Source organism: Branchiostoma lanceolatum, chromosome 1 (assembly GCF_035083965.1).
Source record: "Branchiostoma lanceolatum isolate klBraLanc5 chromosome 1, klBraLanc5.hap2, whole genome shotgun sequence".
Lineage (NCBI taxonomy): Eukaryota > Metazoa > Chordata > Leptocardii > Amphioxiformes > Branchiostomatidae > Branchiostoma > Branchiostoma lanceolatum.
The window spans coordinates 23845361-23862527 of record NC_089722.1 but is presented as its reverse complement, the minus strand read 5'-3'; the positions used below and the strand labels follow the sequence as shown (position 1 = coordinate 23862527).

At 41.5% G+C, this 17167-nt stretch overlaps 1 protein-coding gene and 1 long non-coding RNA gene across 2 annotated transcripts; one reads left to right on the top strand and one right to left on the bottom strand.

Annotated features, from left to right (window-relative positions):
- Positions 1–1244: 1244 nt before the first annotated feature.
- On the top strand, positions 1245–17124 carry LOC136442900 (protein-glutamine gamma-glutamyltransferase K-like). Its single transcript, XM_066439920.1, has 15 exons — positions 1245–1743; positions 9343–9522; positions 10113–10263; positions 10492–10592; positions 11059–11177; positions 11547–11654; positions 12119–12293; positions 12723–12861; positions 13261–13364; positions 13569–13711; positions 14245–14344; positions 14512–14796; positions 15079–15239; positions 15750–15898; positions 16315–17124. The coding sequence occupies exons 1-15, from the start codon at positions 1599–1601 to the stop codon at positions 16472–16474; spliced, it is 2220 nt and encodes a 739-aa protein (XP_066296017.1). The 5' UTR covers positions 1245–1598; the 3' UTR covers positions 16475–17124.
- LOC136442881 (uncharacterized) lies at positions 6043–8747 on the bottom strand. Its single transcript, XR_010757062.1, has 2 exons — positions 8022–8747; positions 6043–7376 (listed from the first exon to the last, which is right to left on the bottom strand). It is a non-coding gene; the product is annotated as an uncharacterized lncRNA (long non-coding RNA).
- Positions 17125–17167: the final 43 nt, after the last annotated feature.

The following is a 17167-nucleotide window of genomic DNA, read 5'->3' as shown; positions in this document are numbered from 1 at the left end:
TATAGCCTTCTGATCGGCATGTGTCATGCCAGACTTCTCGCACTATTTCAATAACTTGTGGCATTTTGTGTGTTTTAGGGGGCATCTATACTATAGCAGTAGTCGTGGATTTAAACCCCACAGTACGACATGTACAAATATGAGCACGAGGCCTGTGAAGTTCAATGGCAGAGGGCCAGATAGATTCTCCACCCTTCAGTTGAGTCAACAGCAGTTAAGTGTGACATTGATGTAGCTGTTAAGGGTGGTGAGTCTGCCAAAATTTATCATGAGATATGTGAACCCTTAGAAGACCTGAGTAAAGATATCAGTGCCTATATCTTAAAGATTCATAGTCATAACGGCTTTTTGGATTTATATAAAGGCGGATTTGGGGCTTTTTCAAGATGTCAACTTCTGAAGTACAATTGGAACCAAAAGTCCACCAATCACCTCCTCGAACCAATTACGGCATTGCCAGGAGCTAAGAAAAGGGGTTGTGTTTAAATTTCAAGGTATTGTTGCCAAGACAATTATATTACATGTAGTCACATGGGAAGCGGCACTTGTGGGTAGAAACTACTGGGGGAGGACGACGGTTGGATCGGCAAATTTTAGCTCATTTCCTGGCACTCCCAAGATAGTATACAATACTTAAGGATGTCGTTGACTGGTACGGAACGGTTACTAGGAAGACATGATAGTGCATGATTCACAAGCGAATGGGGAGGATGTTTAATGTGGAATGTTGCCAGTCCATAACTAAGGATTTCCGTGTGGACCAAAAGTCAAAGGATCGTTTTCTGACTAAAAAGTTCAAGGTTAGGAAGGTAAAAGGAAATGACTTGAGATTGCACAAAAGACAGGGCTAGCACTAGTATGAAACAGGGACATACTCAATAGAAGCCTTACAACAATAAAGATCTTACAATTAACGGATCAATATATGTTACACGGGATGCTCGTACGATCGACGCACGGAGTCCAACTCCAAAGAAGCGCCAAAAGAGACGCACTAAAGTCCCCAATAAGCCAAGTTCATACATCTGCTTGGATATTACAGACATGCGCATTTGTGGCATCAATTTTCTCTCTTACAACATCTCATTTAATAGTGAAAAAAGAGTGTCATCGCCATGAAACAATGAAAGAAATTGGTACAGCCAATTTATCTCCCACCCACTGCACTAGTAGGAGCACCCATCACGACCGCACCCCCTCCCCCTTCCATGGACCCGATCCACATAACGAGCGGGCGGCAATTTTTAGAAAACTATGCGAGTATGTGTCTCTGGTCCCTGGGTACACAAACAGCTCCGGCGCGAACAGGGCGGGGTGTGCGAGGGGTTAAGTCTGCGGTGATAAGAACTATTACCACGACCTTCCCCTAAAAAGAAGCATACGATGTCTTCTTAATATCCTCTTTCCGAAAACGTTTTGCGAAAACCTCGTAAAGTAGGACGCCGTCGCCCAGCTTCTTACTCGGCTTCTCGTGGTCTCAAGTGACGACGCAGAAGTCGCAAGACAAAATTCAACCACAAAACAACCCCTATTGAGTTCCCACAGAGCAACCGAGCTTCTTCCTTCGTGGCTGACACCGTAACAAGATCCAAGCCGCCATGGGGAAGTGTGTCTCCAAGAACCGAGGAGAGAAGGAGCTACAGCCGATAGATGTCGAGCCCGTGGCGAACTCCAGAACCGCGCGGTCCGTCGGCAACGCTCGCCGCGGTCCGAGGAGACTGACCCTTCTGGCAGAGAACCTCGGTAAGATGCTTCTTCTTTCCTCGCACAGTTCATATAGTGATTACCCATACCAACTGTGGACGCAGATGTAACGACAGGCATATCTGTTTACCTCGCAACTGAGATAACAACCTGGAAATTGTCGTGCCCTACATAGTCATGATCAATATAATGTCGCAAATAACACTCTAGTTTGATTAGGGAAAGATTAGAAACATATAGAGATGTCCACAGATCGAGACAAGCACGACCAGAAATATATATCATTTTGGTCTTAACATTGCCATGATGGCAGTTCAGTAAATCGGTGGACATATTATGATGGGCGTGTTGAATGCGTATTTGTTGACTATCTAAAATGTTAAAGGTTAGACATAAATCGGATGATGTATGAATCCTCTGTGCCATTTGGATCAACGGTTTGGCTTTGCTATGGCAAAGTTTCTCCAAACGTTTGAATCGGTTTGATGTAATGTGTTATTAACATGGATACATACCCATATGCATATGCATGCATGTGTAAACTCTGTTCCGCCATCATGAAAACTGGATCAACCAAGTTCATTGACATACTGACCATAAATAGGCAGTGGTCAGGGTGTAAGGGTCAGTCTCGCCAGAGTTCACAAGCTGTGCGTGTTTATCTGGGTAGTGTGGGCTCTGGCTTTCTCTTTCAAACCGACCCGATAAAAGATGTCCCTCCCTGAAGCTAGATGAAGAATCTGAAAATCCTTAACTTGACGGGCTGTGTAATGTTATTATGAGTAAGCAAAACCAACTACAAATCTTGTTGTTTTGCACTGTCTGAAGCTGCGTGTTTCTGCGATGTGGTAAGTTGTGACGGCGTGGTATAATATTCCTGTATCATCGTAAATTAACTAATCGTTTGGCAGCAGGCCAGCTATCGAGACTGTCCTTAGCCAGACCTACACAGCTGTTTTTTAGCCTCGACCTCCAATAAATAGAAACAGTCTAGTTCACGCTTTAGTACATGTATCTAGTACTGCTTAGGAAGTGTTGTTAATAGCCATCACAGTATACATGTAGCTAACGAATTGCTTGTAACAATTGCAAGTTTTTACTTTCCAAATCATTATACAGTAGAATCCGCTTAACTGCACCACCCATTTGTCAGCGTTTTTGGTGCAATTATCCGGCTGGTGCAATTATGCGAAATGCCCAACTGGACCGCACCACCATGGGCGAGGGGGTGTATTGTTAGTCAGAAACACTAGCACAAAGAAAACAGACGAAATTATTCAGTTATCAACTTTATTTATTGACCCTTTACTGAAAATAAATAAATGACTACGAACCTGTTTTGATTTTGCATTCTTTCATTTTTCCATGCAATCTACCGCATTACAACACACATAATGTTACAGGGGAGGCATTCTGAAACATCGTCATGCCACCCATGGGATAACAGTTTGTGTGTTACATTACGTCGAGTGCAGTTGTCGATTTACGTAAATCATGTAATGCCATGAAACTAGGACTTGAAACTAAAACTTGGTTACTGATTACGGGTGACCCGCCCGGGACCTCCCATACGATTCCTATCAACGTAACTGCCAATGGAGACCGCCTTGTTTTGTTACTTAAAACAATTTTAAACATATTGGCGGTATTGCGCCTTTACACCGGCAGGTATCGGCTCATTTGTACCGCGTTTGCCGATTTTAGCGCACCTTTTCAGTTAACTTGTCGAGGATTTTGGAACAAAATTGGTGCAGTTATCCGGCATTGGTGACCATGCACGGTGCAGATATGCGGAGTCACTAACAATGTTGTGAATGGGAACCGGTTTTGGATATTGGGATTCGGTGCAATTAAACGGAAGGTGCGTTTATCCGAGGTGCAATTAAGTGGCTTCGTCTGTATTTCGTTATCGCTACCCCATCCCTAGTTAATAACATCACTACGGTACCCTGATCCTAGCTCGAGCTGTAGTGTACATACTAACCTAAGCAGATCCACACATACCTGACGCTCTGGCCTACTGTAGACGACACATTTCTGACATGTCTGTCACCAACACCTGACGTGATGAATCTTTCGGCCTGGGTCGGGTCAGTCACCGGTCAAAACTGACCAGCCTGTGCGTGGTTTATTGACATATTTTATTGATAGACCTAGCAGCAGCATATCATATGCAATGTTTCTTTATACAAGCCTAAAACGATTCTTGCCATCGACGTTTAGCAGATTGATGTAACACGTGTAAGACTAAGTTTCATAACAAACATATTTCGTAACATAATCAAGTTCAGTCAGTCAGTCAGAGGTAGCTATGACATGTTACGAAGTTGAATTGATGCTGTCTTCTCTTGTGGGGTACTGTAGAAAACCGCTTACAAAATCATTCATCCTATCTTGACAAAACATTTCCGTAGAAAGGAGGATGAATGTTTTCCCGAATCGAAATGCAAAACTTCCTAGAATTCTAATGAAGCCGATAAGTACGAAGCAGAAACACTGTCACAAAAATCGTATATATGTTTTTAAAAAGGGACATGTTTTTTTTATAAGGGGGCAAATTAAATCCACATATGTTTTGAAAATAGGGCCGTTTTTTTAAAGGGGGCAAATTAAATCCACATATGTTTTGAAAATGGCACATGTTTTTAAAAAGGGGGCAAATTAAATCCACATATGTTTTGAAAATGGCACATGTTTTTAAAAAGGGGGCAAATTAAATCCACATATGTTTTGAAAATAGGACATGGTTTTTCTTATGGGTCATATCTTTTAAAACAATATGCATCTTAAAAATAACCAAAATGAGAATATGAGACGAAAAAAAAACATACACCATTTTCATTTTGTACCGTGTATAAGTTTATTCCCCAATCCAGGAAACCCACCGGTTTGCAAAGTGGTGCTTTCAAAATGGTCTATCGTTTCCGATTTACCCCCCATTTTGATAGTGGTGCTTTCCAGTTACGCCGATTTCAAACTGGTCGATTTCAAACTGGTCGATTTCAAACTGGTCGATTTCAAACTCCAAACGGAAATGAAATGACGTAAGTCGGAAATGACGTAAGTCGACGCTCATCGCCAGAGAAGCCACCAAGTATCGGTGATCGCTGTTTACGTCCTTGTTTTCACCGTCTTGTACGCGTTTTCTGATCAGCTACGTGTCCCCAGGATATAACGTTACCAGGTTTGTGTTGACTTTTTCACGTTGTAATAATTTTAGAGTTGCATGTTTAATCGGTACTTTATAGAATGTAAATCGTCATGCAGCCGTATCGTTTGGAAGATTACAAAACTACGCAAAGTGTTTCGGACTTTCCTTAATCATTGATCGATTCGGTGATTACAAGGGATGCTTGGGCTCGACTGTGACGAAATTCAGACTATATAAAGTCTTGTTTGTTTCATAAATATGATTAAATTCGACTGGAAATGCGTGTTTTGTAATGACGCCAGATGGGGGAGGGGGGCATGAACTCGTACGAATACATGTTCACCACGCGTATACACCACCATTTGTTACTAGTAATAATGTTCTATCTGTGTGCATGTGCTTACATAATGGACACATCTAGACCTTCTGGTGAAACGGTGTTGCTTTCCAGGATAGTTGGCCATTCTTACGGGAAACTTCAAACATATACAAAGAAGAATGGTAGAAAGGTTGAGCCTCGTATGTGTATGCCTTGTTGCTGTGATTTATTATGTTATTAATATTTGTGTGTATAATCTAAGGATAACAGTATGGCTATTTCTTGAGAGAAAAGAATTGTGTAATGAACGTGGCAAACATGAACACATGCTACATAATTTGATCCCAGTTTGCACATGAAAACATTTCGATTTAGTTACATTTTATTTATTCATCAGCTTTCACTGTTGCTCGTCAATATATGTGTATATTTTTTTTGTTCTTTGCTAGTTTTATGGACGCCAGCAATAAAGTGGCTGGGCCATATCTGCGAGTCAAGGACTGGAGTCAGATGCCACTAAGAACTGTTGACTCGGAGCGAAATTCTACAAGTCTGTGGAGCAGCTTCAACCTTCCATGGACATGTTAACTGTTTTTGTGTAACTGAAGACATTCAAATTTTTCAATGCAATTTCAGTAGGTGTATACATGATAGTGAACACTGTAACTAGTATAAGTATAAAGGTATGTACCATACGTTTGGTGTTCGGAACTTCCCCCTCCAACCCCTGCGTTTGACTTCAGTAGTTCTTTCTAGGATGTGTTGACTACTGTATTTTGACAAGATAACACAAATATGTTTCCTTCAATTTTAGCCTCACATCATTGCCTTGTCTAAGATTCAACTTTAGGCATGTAAGAAACCATGGTTTTCTTATATAAGTAAGGTTTTTATTGCACAAGAAAAATACTATTAGTGTTGTAGCCTTTTGCGTAGAATATGTTAACTATTATAGTGTAATTATTATTAAAAATCCATTTCCTGCAACTTCATGCCTCAGTCCGACTGATATGAGACACATGGGAAATCCCCCAAGTTCTTCTTACATATTGATGATAACTTTTACTCTACTAGTACATTGCATTGCACAGTACATTGAAGGTACAGCAGCATTCTTCACAAAGCACAATCTTCATCTTTAATGGGAATGGAAAATACACTCCAAGGTCTATTCATATACTACAATGATGGATCTACATGTACAGTCTGTCACAAACTGAAAGTGACCAAAGCGTACATGTATATTGAAACACAAAGTGGTGAAATTTTGAATAAGAATAAGTATAAGAAGAATAGGTAAGAAAGGAACGTGAGGAGAAACCCTTGCCATCTGACAAAGGATGAATATTGAACAATCTACAAAATGTACAATCTGCATGTGATTTTTTTTTCCGTCAATTAGGACATACAGACCATGCTTGTCCGTACAGTAAAAATACATGAGAACCTCTACACAACATCCCACTACATGTATTAGTACATAATTAGATCAAGTTCAGAGAACACACACAGAGATCACACCTTTATCATTTACTCATGATTCATTCAACATCACTGGTCGGAATAAGTATGATACAGGCAACAAAGGACATTCTAGGCTACACCATCATGCTCATATTTTCTAAACAATGACATCATCTGCATAGATACAACTAGATTGAAGAATCATAGCTTCTTATAAAGAGACTGAGTGTTGTGAAACATTACATGAAATGGATCAATTTTCATTTACATGTACTAGCTATTCATTCAATTCATTTACCCTGAGGAATCCAACACTTACAAAATATTCTACAATCATTTGCAAATACAAAAATTTTGTTCACATCAAACTTAATTATCTACAATATTATAAAGCACCAGGTATATCAGGTACGCATATTAAATAAGAACACATACTTCGATGTGCTTACAGATACTTGTATCCAGCAGGGATGAAAATCAACATGTTTTCATTGCTTCAGAAAGCACTAAACTGTCAATGTGTGTTGTTTCAAATACATTATAATTTATATACATATCCTTGGTTCAACCGTTGGTTGAAAGACTTTGACACATGCATGTGCATATGCATGGCATTCATCCTTGTGTAGACAGCATGATGCATCAACAGCTACATTGTATGGTCATAGCACTCATAGGTGCTGTGTATATGCAGCAAGGGCTGGGAAAATCCCTACAGTGCCGATCCTCTGGAGCATACTATTAGTAAGAAACAAGGAAAATGCGTTCAAATGGACATAACAACAATTCCCAGTGGCAACAAGGTAAGTTATTCAAAATGTCTAAAAAACTATGAATAATACGTGGTAAATTTACACGCTATGCATATTTTTACAAACCTGAGAAAAACATGCCAGCCAGCAAGGACAAGTAATTTTAATCTTCGTCTGGAATCTGGATAGATATTCCTTTCAAACTAATGCACGATCATACAAATTTATACTCGCTAAGGTCTCTTAACAAACAGAATAAGAAACACAAATTTATTTTTGTGGCTTCCTGGGTTCGTATCAGACTACAAAAATCGTGTCCGAACTTGCACATGGTTGCGCCGGCCGTTCGCCCCCCTCCCCATTCCCCTCACTGACTACGGAGCAAAACTATCGCAAGTTTGTACATTTTAACAATTCATATCAACGAAAATTGAACCACATATCATATCATTGATCGTCTCAAGTTGTTAGAACGTAAAGTGAAGAGTTCCTGGATAGCTAGCTCGGCACGCAATTTGCGTAGTTTTGTAATCTTCCAAACGATACGGCTGCATGACGATTTACATTCTATAAAGTACCGATTAAACATGCAACTCTAAAATCATTACAACGTGAAAAAGTCAACACAAACCTGGTATATCCTGGGGACACGTAGCTGATCAGAAAACGCGTACAAGACGGTGAAAACAAGGACGTAAACAGCGATCACCGATACTTGGTGGCTTCTCTGGCGATGAGCGTCGACTTACGTCATTTCCGACTTACGTCATTTCATTTCCGTTTGGAGTTTGAAATCGACCAGTTTGAAATCGACCAGTTTGAAATCGACCAGTTTGAAATCGACCAGTTTGAAATCGACCAGTTTAAAATCGGCGTAACTGGAAAGCACCACTATCAAAATGGGGGGTAAATCGGAAACGATAGACCATTTTGAAAGCACCACTTTGCAAACCGGTGGGTTTCCTGGATTGGGGAATAAACTTATACACGGTACAAAATGAAAATGGTGTATGTTTTTTTTTTCGTCTCATATTCTCATTTTGGTTATTTTTAAGATGCATATTGTTTTAAAAGATATGACCCATAAGAAAAACCATGTCCTATTTTCAAAACATATGTGGATTTAATTTGCCCCCTTTTTAAAAACATGTGCCATTTTCAAAACATATGTGGATTTAATTTGCCCCCTTTTTAAAAACATGTGCCATTTTCAAAACATATGTGGATTTAATTTGCCCCCTTTAAAAAAACGGCCCTATTTTCAAAACATATGTGGATTTAATTTGCCCCCTTATAAAAAAAACATGTCCCTTTTTAAAAACATATATACGATTTTTGTGACAGCGTTTCTGCTTCGTAGATAAGGACGATAAGCCCAGTCGATGAGCCTAACGCCTTGCCCCCAGGAGTCCACAGTGCCCCGCCCCTTTCCAGTCGCCCCTCCCTTCCCTCATCAATTAGCAACAATGACGTCATTCCGAACGTTCTATGGAGTTTATTCAGGCTTCAAAGATGTCTGGACTGAAGATGCGCCTTAATTTTATCTTGACAGCTCCATAAAGTTATAGATTGATATTAAAAATCAACAAACAGCTACAGAAGGAGTCGAACGATTGGATGACATATGAGAATGAACAGTTAGTTGGGTCTACTTCACATGTTTATACCGTCACACTACGCATTTGATACTGCTTGGGTCACTAGCTGTGGTAGCTAGGGTATAGATATATAGGGTTCATGGTTAACGTTATAGATTGGAATAGCACGCAAAATGACAGAAAGGGCCAAGGATATGATACCAACATAGCCTGGGTGCTATCCTCCGTAGTAACCGCTGGCTCATTTCGCTTGCTAACCACGTTACGGGTTACTACGTATATGGAGGATGGTACCCAGGCTAACACCAACAGCACCCTCATCATGTATTCACCCTTTTCACCCCTCCATCCCAGACCAGTGCCTGCAGGTGTCTGACGTGTATTTCCGGCTGTCGTACAACCGGCGTGCTCACCACACGGAGGAGTACGAGAGTTTCCAGCTGATCGTCAGGCGCGGACAGCCCTTCCAGCTCTGCCTCGCCTTCGACAAGCCTTACACGGAGGACTCACAACTCACGCTCGAGTTTCACACAGGTCAGATCACAGGCGGGTCCTAGATGTTGGAAATTCTCTTAAAGGAGACCAATGCAATTTCAAAACGCCAAGTTCATACATCTGCTTGGATATTACAGACATGCGCATTTGTGGCATCAATTTCCCCTTTTAAAACATCTTATTTAATAATGAAACAAAAAGTGGCATCACCATGAAACCACGAAATTAGTAGTCGGATTTTCACATTCAATTTTCTATACATTGTAAGTTTAAGTAACACTATCCCATTGCATATCGACCTTCATGGAGAAAAGATGCGATGTCGTTGTGTGGTGAGAACTCTTTGAAAATTATTGCTGGGCGCTGAATATTTGGTGGTCCGAATATATATATAGGACTCCTCATCTGGCTTGTTTCTGTGATCTTTTGAAACACCCAAAGTATTATATCATGATAAAAATGTGCTAATATGAGCAACTAAATGTTGATATCATACAGATTGCCAAATCCAGAATATTTCCAGTTTTAACGTTCTGAAATTGCTCAACTTTTCTCGTCTCCAATTGTATTCATTACTCTCGTTGATTCTATAATTATAACAAACGTCCTTAATATTTTGATGTACAAAGGCGAGGCCCCGAAGATCAGCGACGGCACGTTGGCCCGGGTCCCGGTAGACAGCCCCCTGGACGGTACGTCATGGGGAGCCAAGATCACGGACAAGGGCCTGAAGACCATCGACATATCAGTCCAGGCGCCGCCCAACGCTATCGTCGGGAAGTAAGCATTGTCCACAAAACGCTAAAACACCGTTTTTGACAACAGATTTTGAGATATACATGTATTACGGATGTCAGTTTATGCTTAAGTTTTATCTGCTTTTCCAATAATGACCTGTTGCTTCTAGTTGTATGATTCACATCAATAAACATTTTACGTATGATGACCTATTGGAGATTGCTCTGGTCTTCTCGTCACTATGATTCGTTCCGCCCTGCTGTTCCCCAGGTACAGCATAGTCGTAGAGACGATACTGGACGGACACAAGTACCGGACAGAGAAGGACCCGTACTCGCACATCTACATGCTCTTCAACCCATGGTGTAAACGTGAGGAGGTTATCTACAAATGTCTAAGATTAGGGGAAATTAAAACATTTGGTGCGTAGTTAGGAATATTACCCATAAGGTCAATGGTTCGCATCCCTGCTGGTACATTAACATGTATCTTATTAAACTTGAAAGGGTTGCAGTCTTAACCTTCCCTCCCTGCTGCCTAACCCTGTAACCAATGGAAATTTGGTGCCAAAAGGCTACTTCAGCAGGGAGAAGGTTAAGGTGGTCCACTTGTACTGTTCATTGTATTTGTGTGATGAAGAATAGGAATATCTCTTAGATTGTACAGCCTGATTCAATTAGGTTTATAGCGGCCCACCCAACTTTTGCCGGCACCTAGGGGGGTCCGTTATAGTCAAGGACAGCGGAGCTTTTAATTTGAGTTTGCAATTGTATTACACAGACTTATAAGTAAGGTGTATGTTGTACTTAGGTTAAGCCCTTTTTTATTCATTTCCAGATGATTCTGTGTACCTGAATGACGAAGAAGAGCTGCAGGAATACGTCATGAATGAATCCGGTATCATCTATGTCGGTAACAAGAGACAAGTCATGGAGAGACCATGGAACTTCGGACAGGTAAAGAACGCAAAACTGTTGAAGATACGCGCTGGAGACCATACTGTTATGTATAGGCTATAACTGCAACAACGTTTGAACAACGAAGGAGGAAGTATGGAATGGGGAAAGGAAGGGGGATGACAAAGAAGTTGGAAGTAGCTGAGTAGAAAAGATGTTGCTCGTTGGAAAGGATCAGTTTGAGCTGGCCTTCTGATTCTTCCATGCCATGGTCAGTCGATTTTTTCAGTGAATAGATTCAAACGTTGCATTCAACATTCTGAACTCCATAATTCTTCATCAATAGCTGAAACCATGAGAGTTTGAAAACTAGCTATTATTGTTGCTTGTAGTAACTCTGTGATAACCTTTCTTGTTTCCGCCTAACAGTTCGAGATGCCTGTTTTGGACGCTTCGCTAGAGTTGCTGGACAAAGCCAAGTTTCCACAGAGGGCGCGGTGGGACCCGATAAGGATCGTCAGAGTTGTCTCCAAAATGGTAAGTACCGTAGAGTACAAATGCAGCTAGCACTTTTCGTGCCATCATCTGACGGTAGACCTTTGTGCAGCGAATTGAATCTGGAACAGACCAGATTGTGGGCTTTAAAGAAAATCCATGTCCGCTAGCTGAATATCAATCGTTCTTTGTTGTAAGGGCAAGGACGAAACGGCTGAAGCAGTCGTTTCTACATCGGGCTAAATATTACCCTGTACAACAAGGAGCTGTCATAGAATAAGGAACTGTTTACTTAGTATGTTGACTATCACTAAACCACGTCTGTGGTCTCCTCGCCTCAATGAATATTGTACTTTTGATATTGATTTTTGGTACGTGATGAGTATATTCGTTATTTGTTCATTTTCTTAAATTGTAAGCAAACTCTGCAATTCAGGGGGATTCCACTCTGACCATGCACATTTGCACTCGGTGATGATAAATGAAATAAAACATTGTACCACCAGGTGAACAGCCAGGACGAGGACGGGGTGCTGGTCGGGAACTGGTCGGGGGAGTACGAGGACGGCATCCGCCCGAGCGCCTGGAACGGCAGCGTGGAGATCCTGCAGCAGTACTACGACAGGAAGGAGCCCGTGTGCTACGGACAGTGCTGGGTGTTCTCGGGCGTCACTACTTCAGGTGGGAGTGTAACATATACAGTTGCTATAAAATGGTACAATGATTCAGTGCAGGCACGTTAACGTCCCTTAATTCGTTCCTTCGTTCAGAATTCGAACCTTGTAAGTTTGCTAGTGGCCCATAGGGTGGCAAGTTTCTTTCGGCTGTTTCAGTAGCATGGTACATTTTTGCATGGAAGGATTGCTAGCCATTCCCCATTTTGTTGAATGAGGTGGGGCAGCCACAACAGAGATGGCCTGCCCAGGATTCAACCGGGGTATCACAGTTAGCAACTAATTGGAACCAGAAGCATAACTGTGCGGCTGCTACCAGCTGAGCTATAGAAACATACCTAAGTCCCATGATACATATAACTAAAACATAAACAAAGAATCGCATCATTACATGGTTTCACTGCACTGTAATATCTTCCTAACGTTTCTCCCGCAGTCCTCCGCAGCCTGGGCATTCCGGCCCGCAGCGTGACGAACTTCGCCTCGGCGCACGACACGGACGGGAACCTGGTGGTCGACATCCACTACGACGAGGAGTTCACACCCATCGACTACCTCAACACGGACTCAACCTGGTTTGTTTGTTTGAAATGTTTATTCATATGAATCTCAAATCGACCTGTAGGCCGCTTTTCATTGAGGAAGAGGTAAGGATCAGACACAGAATTCGCCCAATTTCAATTCCTTCGAGTATTTGGTATATTCCCTTTTGTATAGTCTAGGTTATTTCTATGATAGATATCAAACGCTATATATACATGTGAGTTATATATTTAGAATGAATGTGAAATATCGGAGTTTAGACGACTTTTGACTTCTTTAGGTACCTTACATAAGCGTAGAAAAAGAACAAGAAACAGTCACTACTACCAGTTTTATCGCTATCAACCCAACACCTAGCCAAGGCACCATCCTCGTTAGTATACGCTCCTAAGAACGGTGTTAAGAAGTTTGTCCATTTTTCCGTACCACAGGAACTTCCACGTGTGGAACGAGGCATGGATGACCCGGCCGGACCTACCCGCTGGCTATGGCGGCTGGCAGGCGTTCGACGCCACGCCACAGGAAACAAGCGAGGGTAAGGAACTTGCCGGATGAAGAAGTATAATCTTTAATGAAGTCACAAGTTTTACTGTTGGTATCTTACTTTCCCATTTTGCAATAAATGCAAATCTGTGTAAGTGACAAAATGTATATATTCCCAGCAAAGCAAAGCCAAGAAGAAGAAGAATATATATATTTTCATATAATGATAAATGCTCTCTCGTGTCTTCTTCCATAGGCCATTACAAGTGCGGCCCGGCGTCTGTTCACGCCATTAAGAACGGCCATGTTTACTATGGTTACGACTCTAGGTTCATCTTCGCAGAGGTCAACGCCGACAGCATCTCGTGGGTGTGTCCTGAGGACGGGCCCATGTACCAGGTAGGGGGGAATGGGTCTTTTTCCAAAGATCGCTGCTTCGTTCGGTTTTGCATACTGAATGTACATCGTGAAGTGGAATGGGCGGAGACAGGAGTTAAGTGATAAGCAATCTTCCTGACGAGGCCAATCATAACTTCAAAATGGCTTTTACATTACATTCTAATGCGAAGATTGAACATTGAGAGTCCAGTGTTCTAACCAGCGTTCGTCATTCCGTCATTTGATGCTCTTGACAAAGAAAATGTCTGCCTTTTCCGTCAAGTCGGCGTGTAAAGATATAGACAGAGCTTGGAATTTTAAAAAGATTTCCAGAAAATCAGCGGAGGTTTGCGATGAGGTCGATTTAGATCATGGCTAATGCCCACCGGCGGCCGGTATTGAGAACATGTTTTTGGCAGGGTAGTTTGAAATGACTTTTGGTAGTGTGTCTACTATTTGCTTGTTCAAAATCCTTTCACAAACAATCAAAAATAGATCATGCCAGAAGAAGACAAACACGCAGGTATGAATGTGAACATCTTGTTCACTACCAGGTTTGGCAGCAGGAGAAGGGTATAGGTGTGAAGATCAGCACCAAGGCAGTAGGAGCGGACGAGAGAGAAGACATCACAGATCACTACAAGTATTCCGAGGGTATGATGTCCCTACTTCCGACGTTTTGCTGTTCTGTACAAATCGACTTGTTCTGAATTATTCCAATTTGTAAAATATTATTGTGAACTATCTATGTGAGGTTCCAGACAAGACCGAATATGAAAAAGCTGTTTGTCTCCTTGAATGTTTCCTTTTTCTTACACCAGGGACGGAAGAAGAGCGACTCGCTGTTGAAAAAGCGGTAAGCCACGGCAGCAGACCGCACACGTACGGCGAGAAGCCGGAGAAGGCGGACGTCGAGTTTTCAATCAACGCTCCAAAAGAGGTCATTGTAGGACACGACTTCACGGCCAGCGTGACGCTCCATAACAATAGCAGCCAGGAGAGAAACGTCAGCATGTTTCTGACGGCACATACCATGTACTACACGGGGGTGCCAGTCACACAGTTTCACAAGGAGAAATTTGTGGTGACGCTACAGCCAAACGGACGTAAGCAATCTTAGAATACACCTTAAATTAGGACCAGTTTCCTTTCGAGGATTGATTGCATGTGATAAAGTTTGTCGTCTTCTGAAGGAGTAATTTCAGCAGTCCATTATTTAAGGTATTGATAAAGATTCTATAGAGTGTGCATTACGATAACGTTTACCTTTTGTTCTGAAACTAAGACTAGGAGACCCAAGCATCCTCAGCCCATCACTCTTTTATACATGTACTGACCACTTCTATGTATGTTTTCTCTCAAATTCGTTCATGCCTTGTCCTTTCCAGAAATGACGCTACACGCACAGATCGAGCCGGTCCAGTACATGGCGTATCTCGTAGACCAGGGGGCCATCAAGCTCAACCTGCTGGGGAGGGTCAAGGAGAACAAGCGCACGTTCGCCGGGCAGACGGACTTCCGTTTCAGCGTGCCCAGGCTCAACATTCACGTAAGGGCCCGGTCACACTTTGTCGTACATTGCGGCCATCTGCATGTATAGATAAAGGGTATCAAGTTACTATCACCATATGCATTCACATTTCAGGACAGTAGCAACCAGCGCCTTTTTGTTGTGTAGAATAGAGTACTGTACGAAAATCCATCGTGCCGGCAATAGATATCTCTTCAGCACCAAGGACAATTCTTCTTCCCATGGTTTGGCATACATTGTAAGAAAGGCGTAAAGAACAGAAAATAGATGACACACACGATTTTCTTTTGTTATAAGGTACAGTTATATAACACTAAAAATTCCTGATGTTTTAACCAGATGTCGTTTCAGCACCAAGAACAGATCTACTAGTCACAGTTTACAGCACATTAGTGATGGCAGATATCCCTCTGCCCTTTCACACAAGGACAGTAAGTGAAGAAAAAAGAGCGTACATAGTCAAAACGCAGATTTGTGGCCTAGTTGTTTACGATTATATGTCATCTAGTGTATGTTTATTTTCCCTAGATCCCTGCAAGAGATAGGTCTGACTTCCCCGTCGGAGAAGAGTTTGTGGCCGAGCTGTCTTTCCAGAACCCTCTAGCGGTCAAACTGACAAACACAGAATTCCACATCGAAGGACCCGGGATACAGAAACCAAAGCTCGTTTCATATAGGTAAGAGTAATGATCTCTGGTTTTCCTGAACCTAGACTTTTTAACCTAGACCATGCTTAAAAGCATGTGCAAATGACCTACCAAATCATGTTTATCTTGGCAGTTCAGGTGATATAACTAAGTTACGGCAACCTGGATGTAATGTAGTCGCGGTGACTGTTGCGGGACTTCTCTAGCGTACTGTCTTCTGTACGGATAAATGTATAAACTACAAGCAAGAGAAGGCATGCTACAATAGTCATGGATAGATCTACGGGAAATATATACTTGAAAGGTTTATCCGAGCTCCATTGCGTGCCAACTTGCCTCTATTCAAACAGTTTTGGTTTTACTGTACCCACAAGTGTATAAAGCTATTAGTATTTACGCACATGATTGCAAAAAGTGAATGTTCTGTTAATTATTTGATTCCACAGAGATGTTCGGCCCCTGGAGGCTGCCAGGACGTTAGTGACCATGAAGCCAGTCCGACCGGGAACCAGGAAGATCATCGCTAACTTTCAGTCCAAACAACTCCACGATGTACAGGGACACTTGGAAATACAGGTCACAGAGGAGGAGGATGTAGACGTATGATACACCTATCTTTATAGTCCGAAAGTGTCCTTTTTATCTATATTGCTGTAAAATAACAATTTTCAAGAAACTGGAGAAAGCTTATAAAGAAGCACTGTGTCTCTGCTATTAGTGTTCTGTTGTGAACATCTGTCAAAGTTAAATCCCCCCAAAAAGCAAAGGGCTGAAATTCCCACTAACTTACAAGTCTATTGTCAATACATTCATGAAGTTCTATTTGAATTGTAACCCTTTCTGTTGGAGATTATGAAAACAATCATTCCTTTTCTGAAGGAGGCATATGTATTTGCACAGTAGACTGTCATTGTCACAAGAGTTGTAGTAGTTTTTTTTTTTTTTTTAAATTCTGATTCCGTGTTTGCCACGGCACTTTATTAAATGTCTTAGAATATTTTACAATGTGTGGCTTATCTTAAGTTTCTGACAGAACATTCTGATTTGAAGACTTTCAAGAGGGTTTGCGGATCTAGATATAATGAGTTCGAGGCTGACAATGTAAACTTAAATTTCACAATAGATAATTTTGCAACTAACAACAGTTGATTGATGTAGCGAAACTTGTTCAACATATGTAAGTTATATCCAAAAATTATGTGATGTACATTAAGTGATAAAGAATGACTAAATAAACTTTCTACATAATCCCATAATGGTTTGACCGTTTTACAATCAAAGAAAAAGTGCTCTATATAA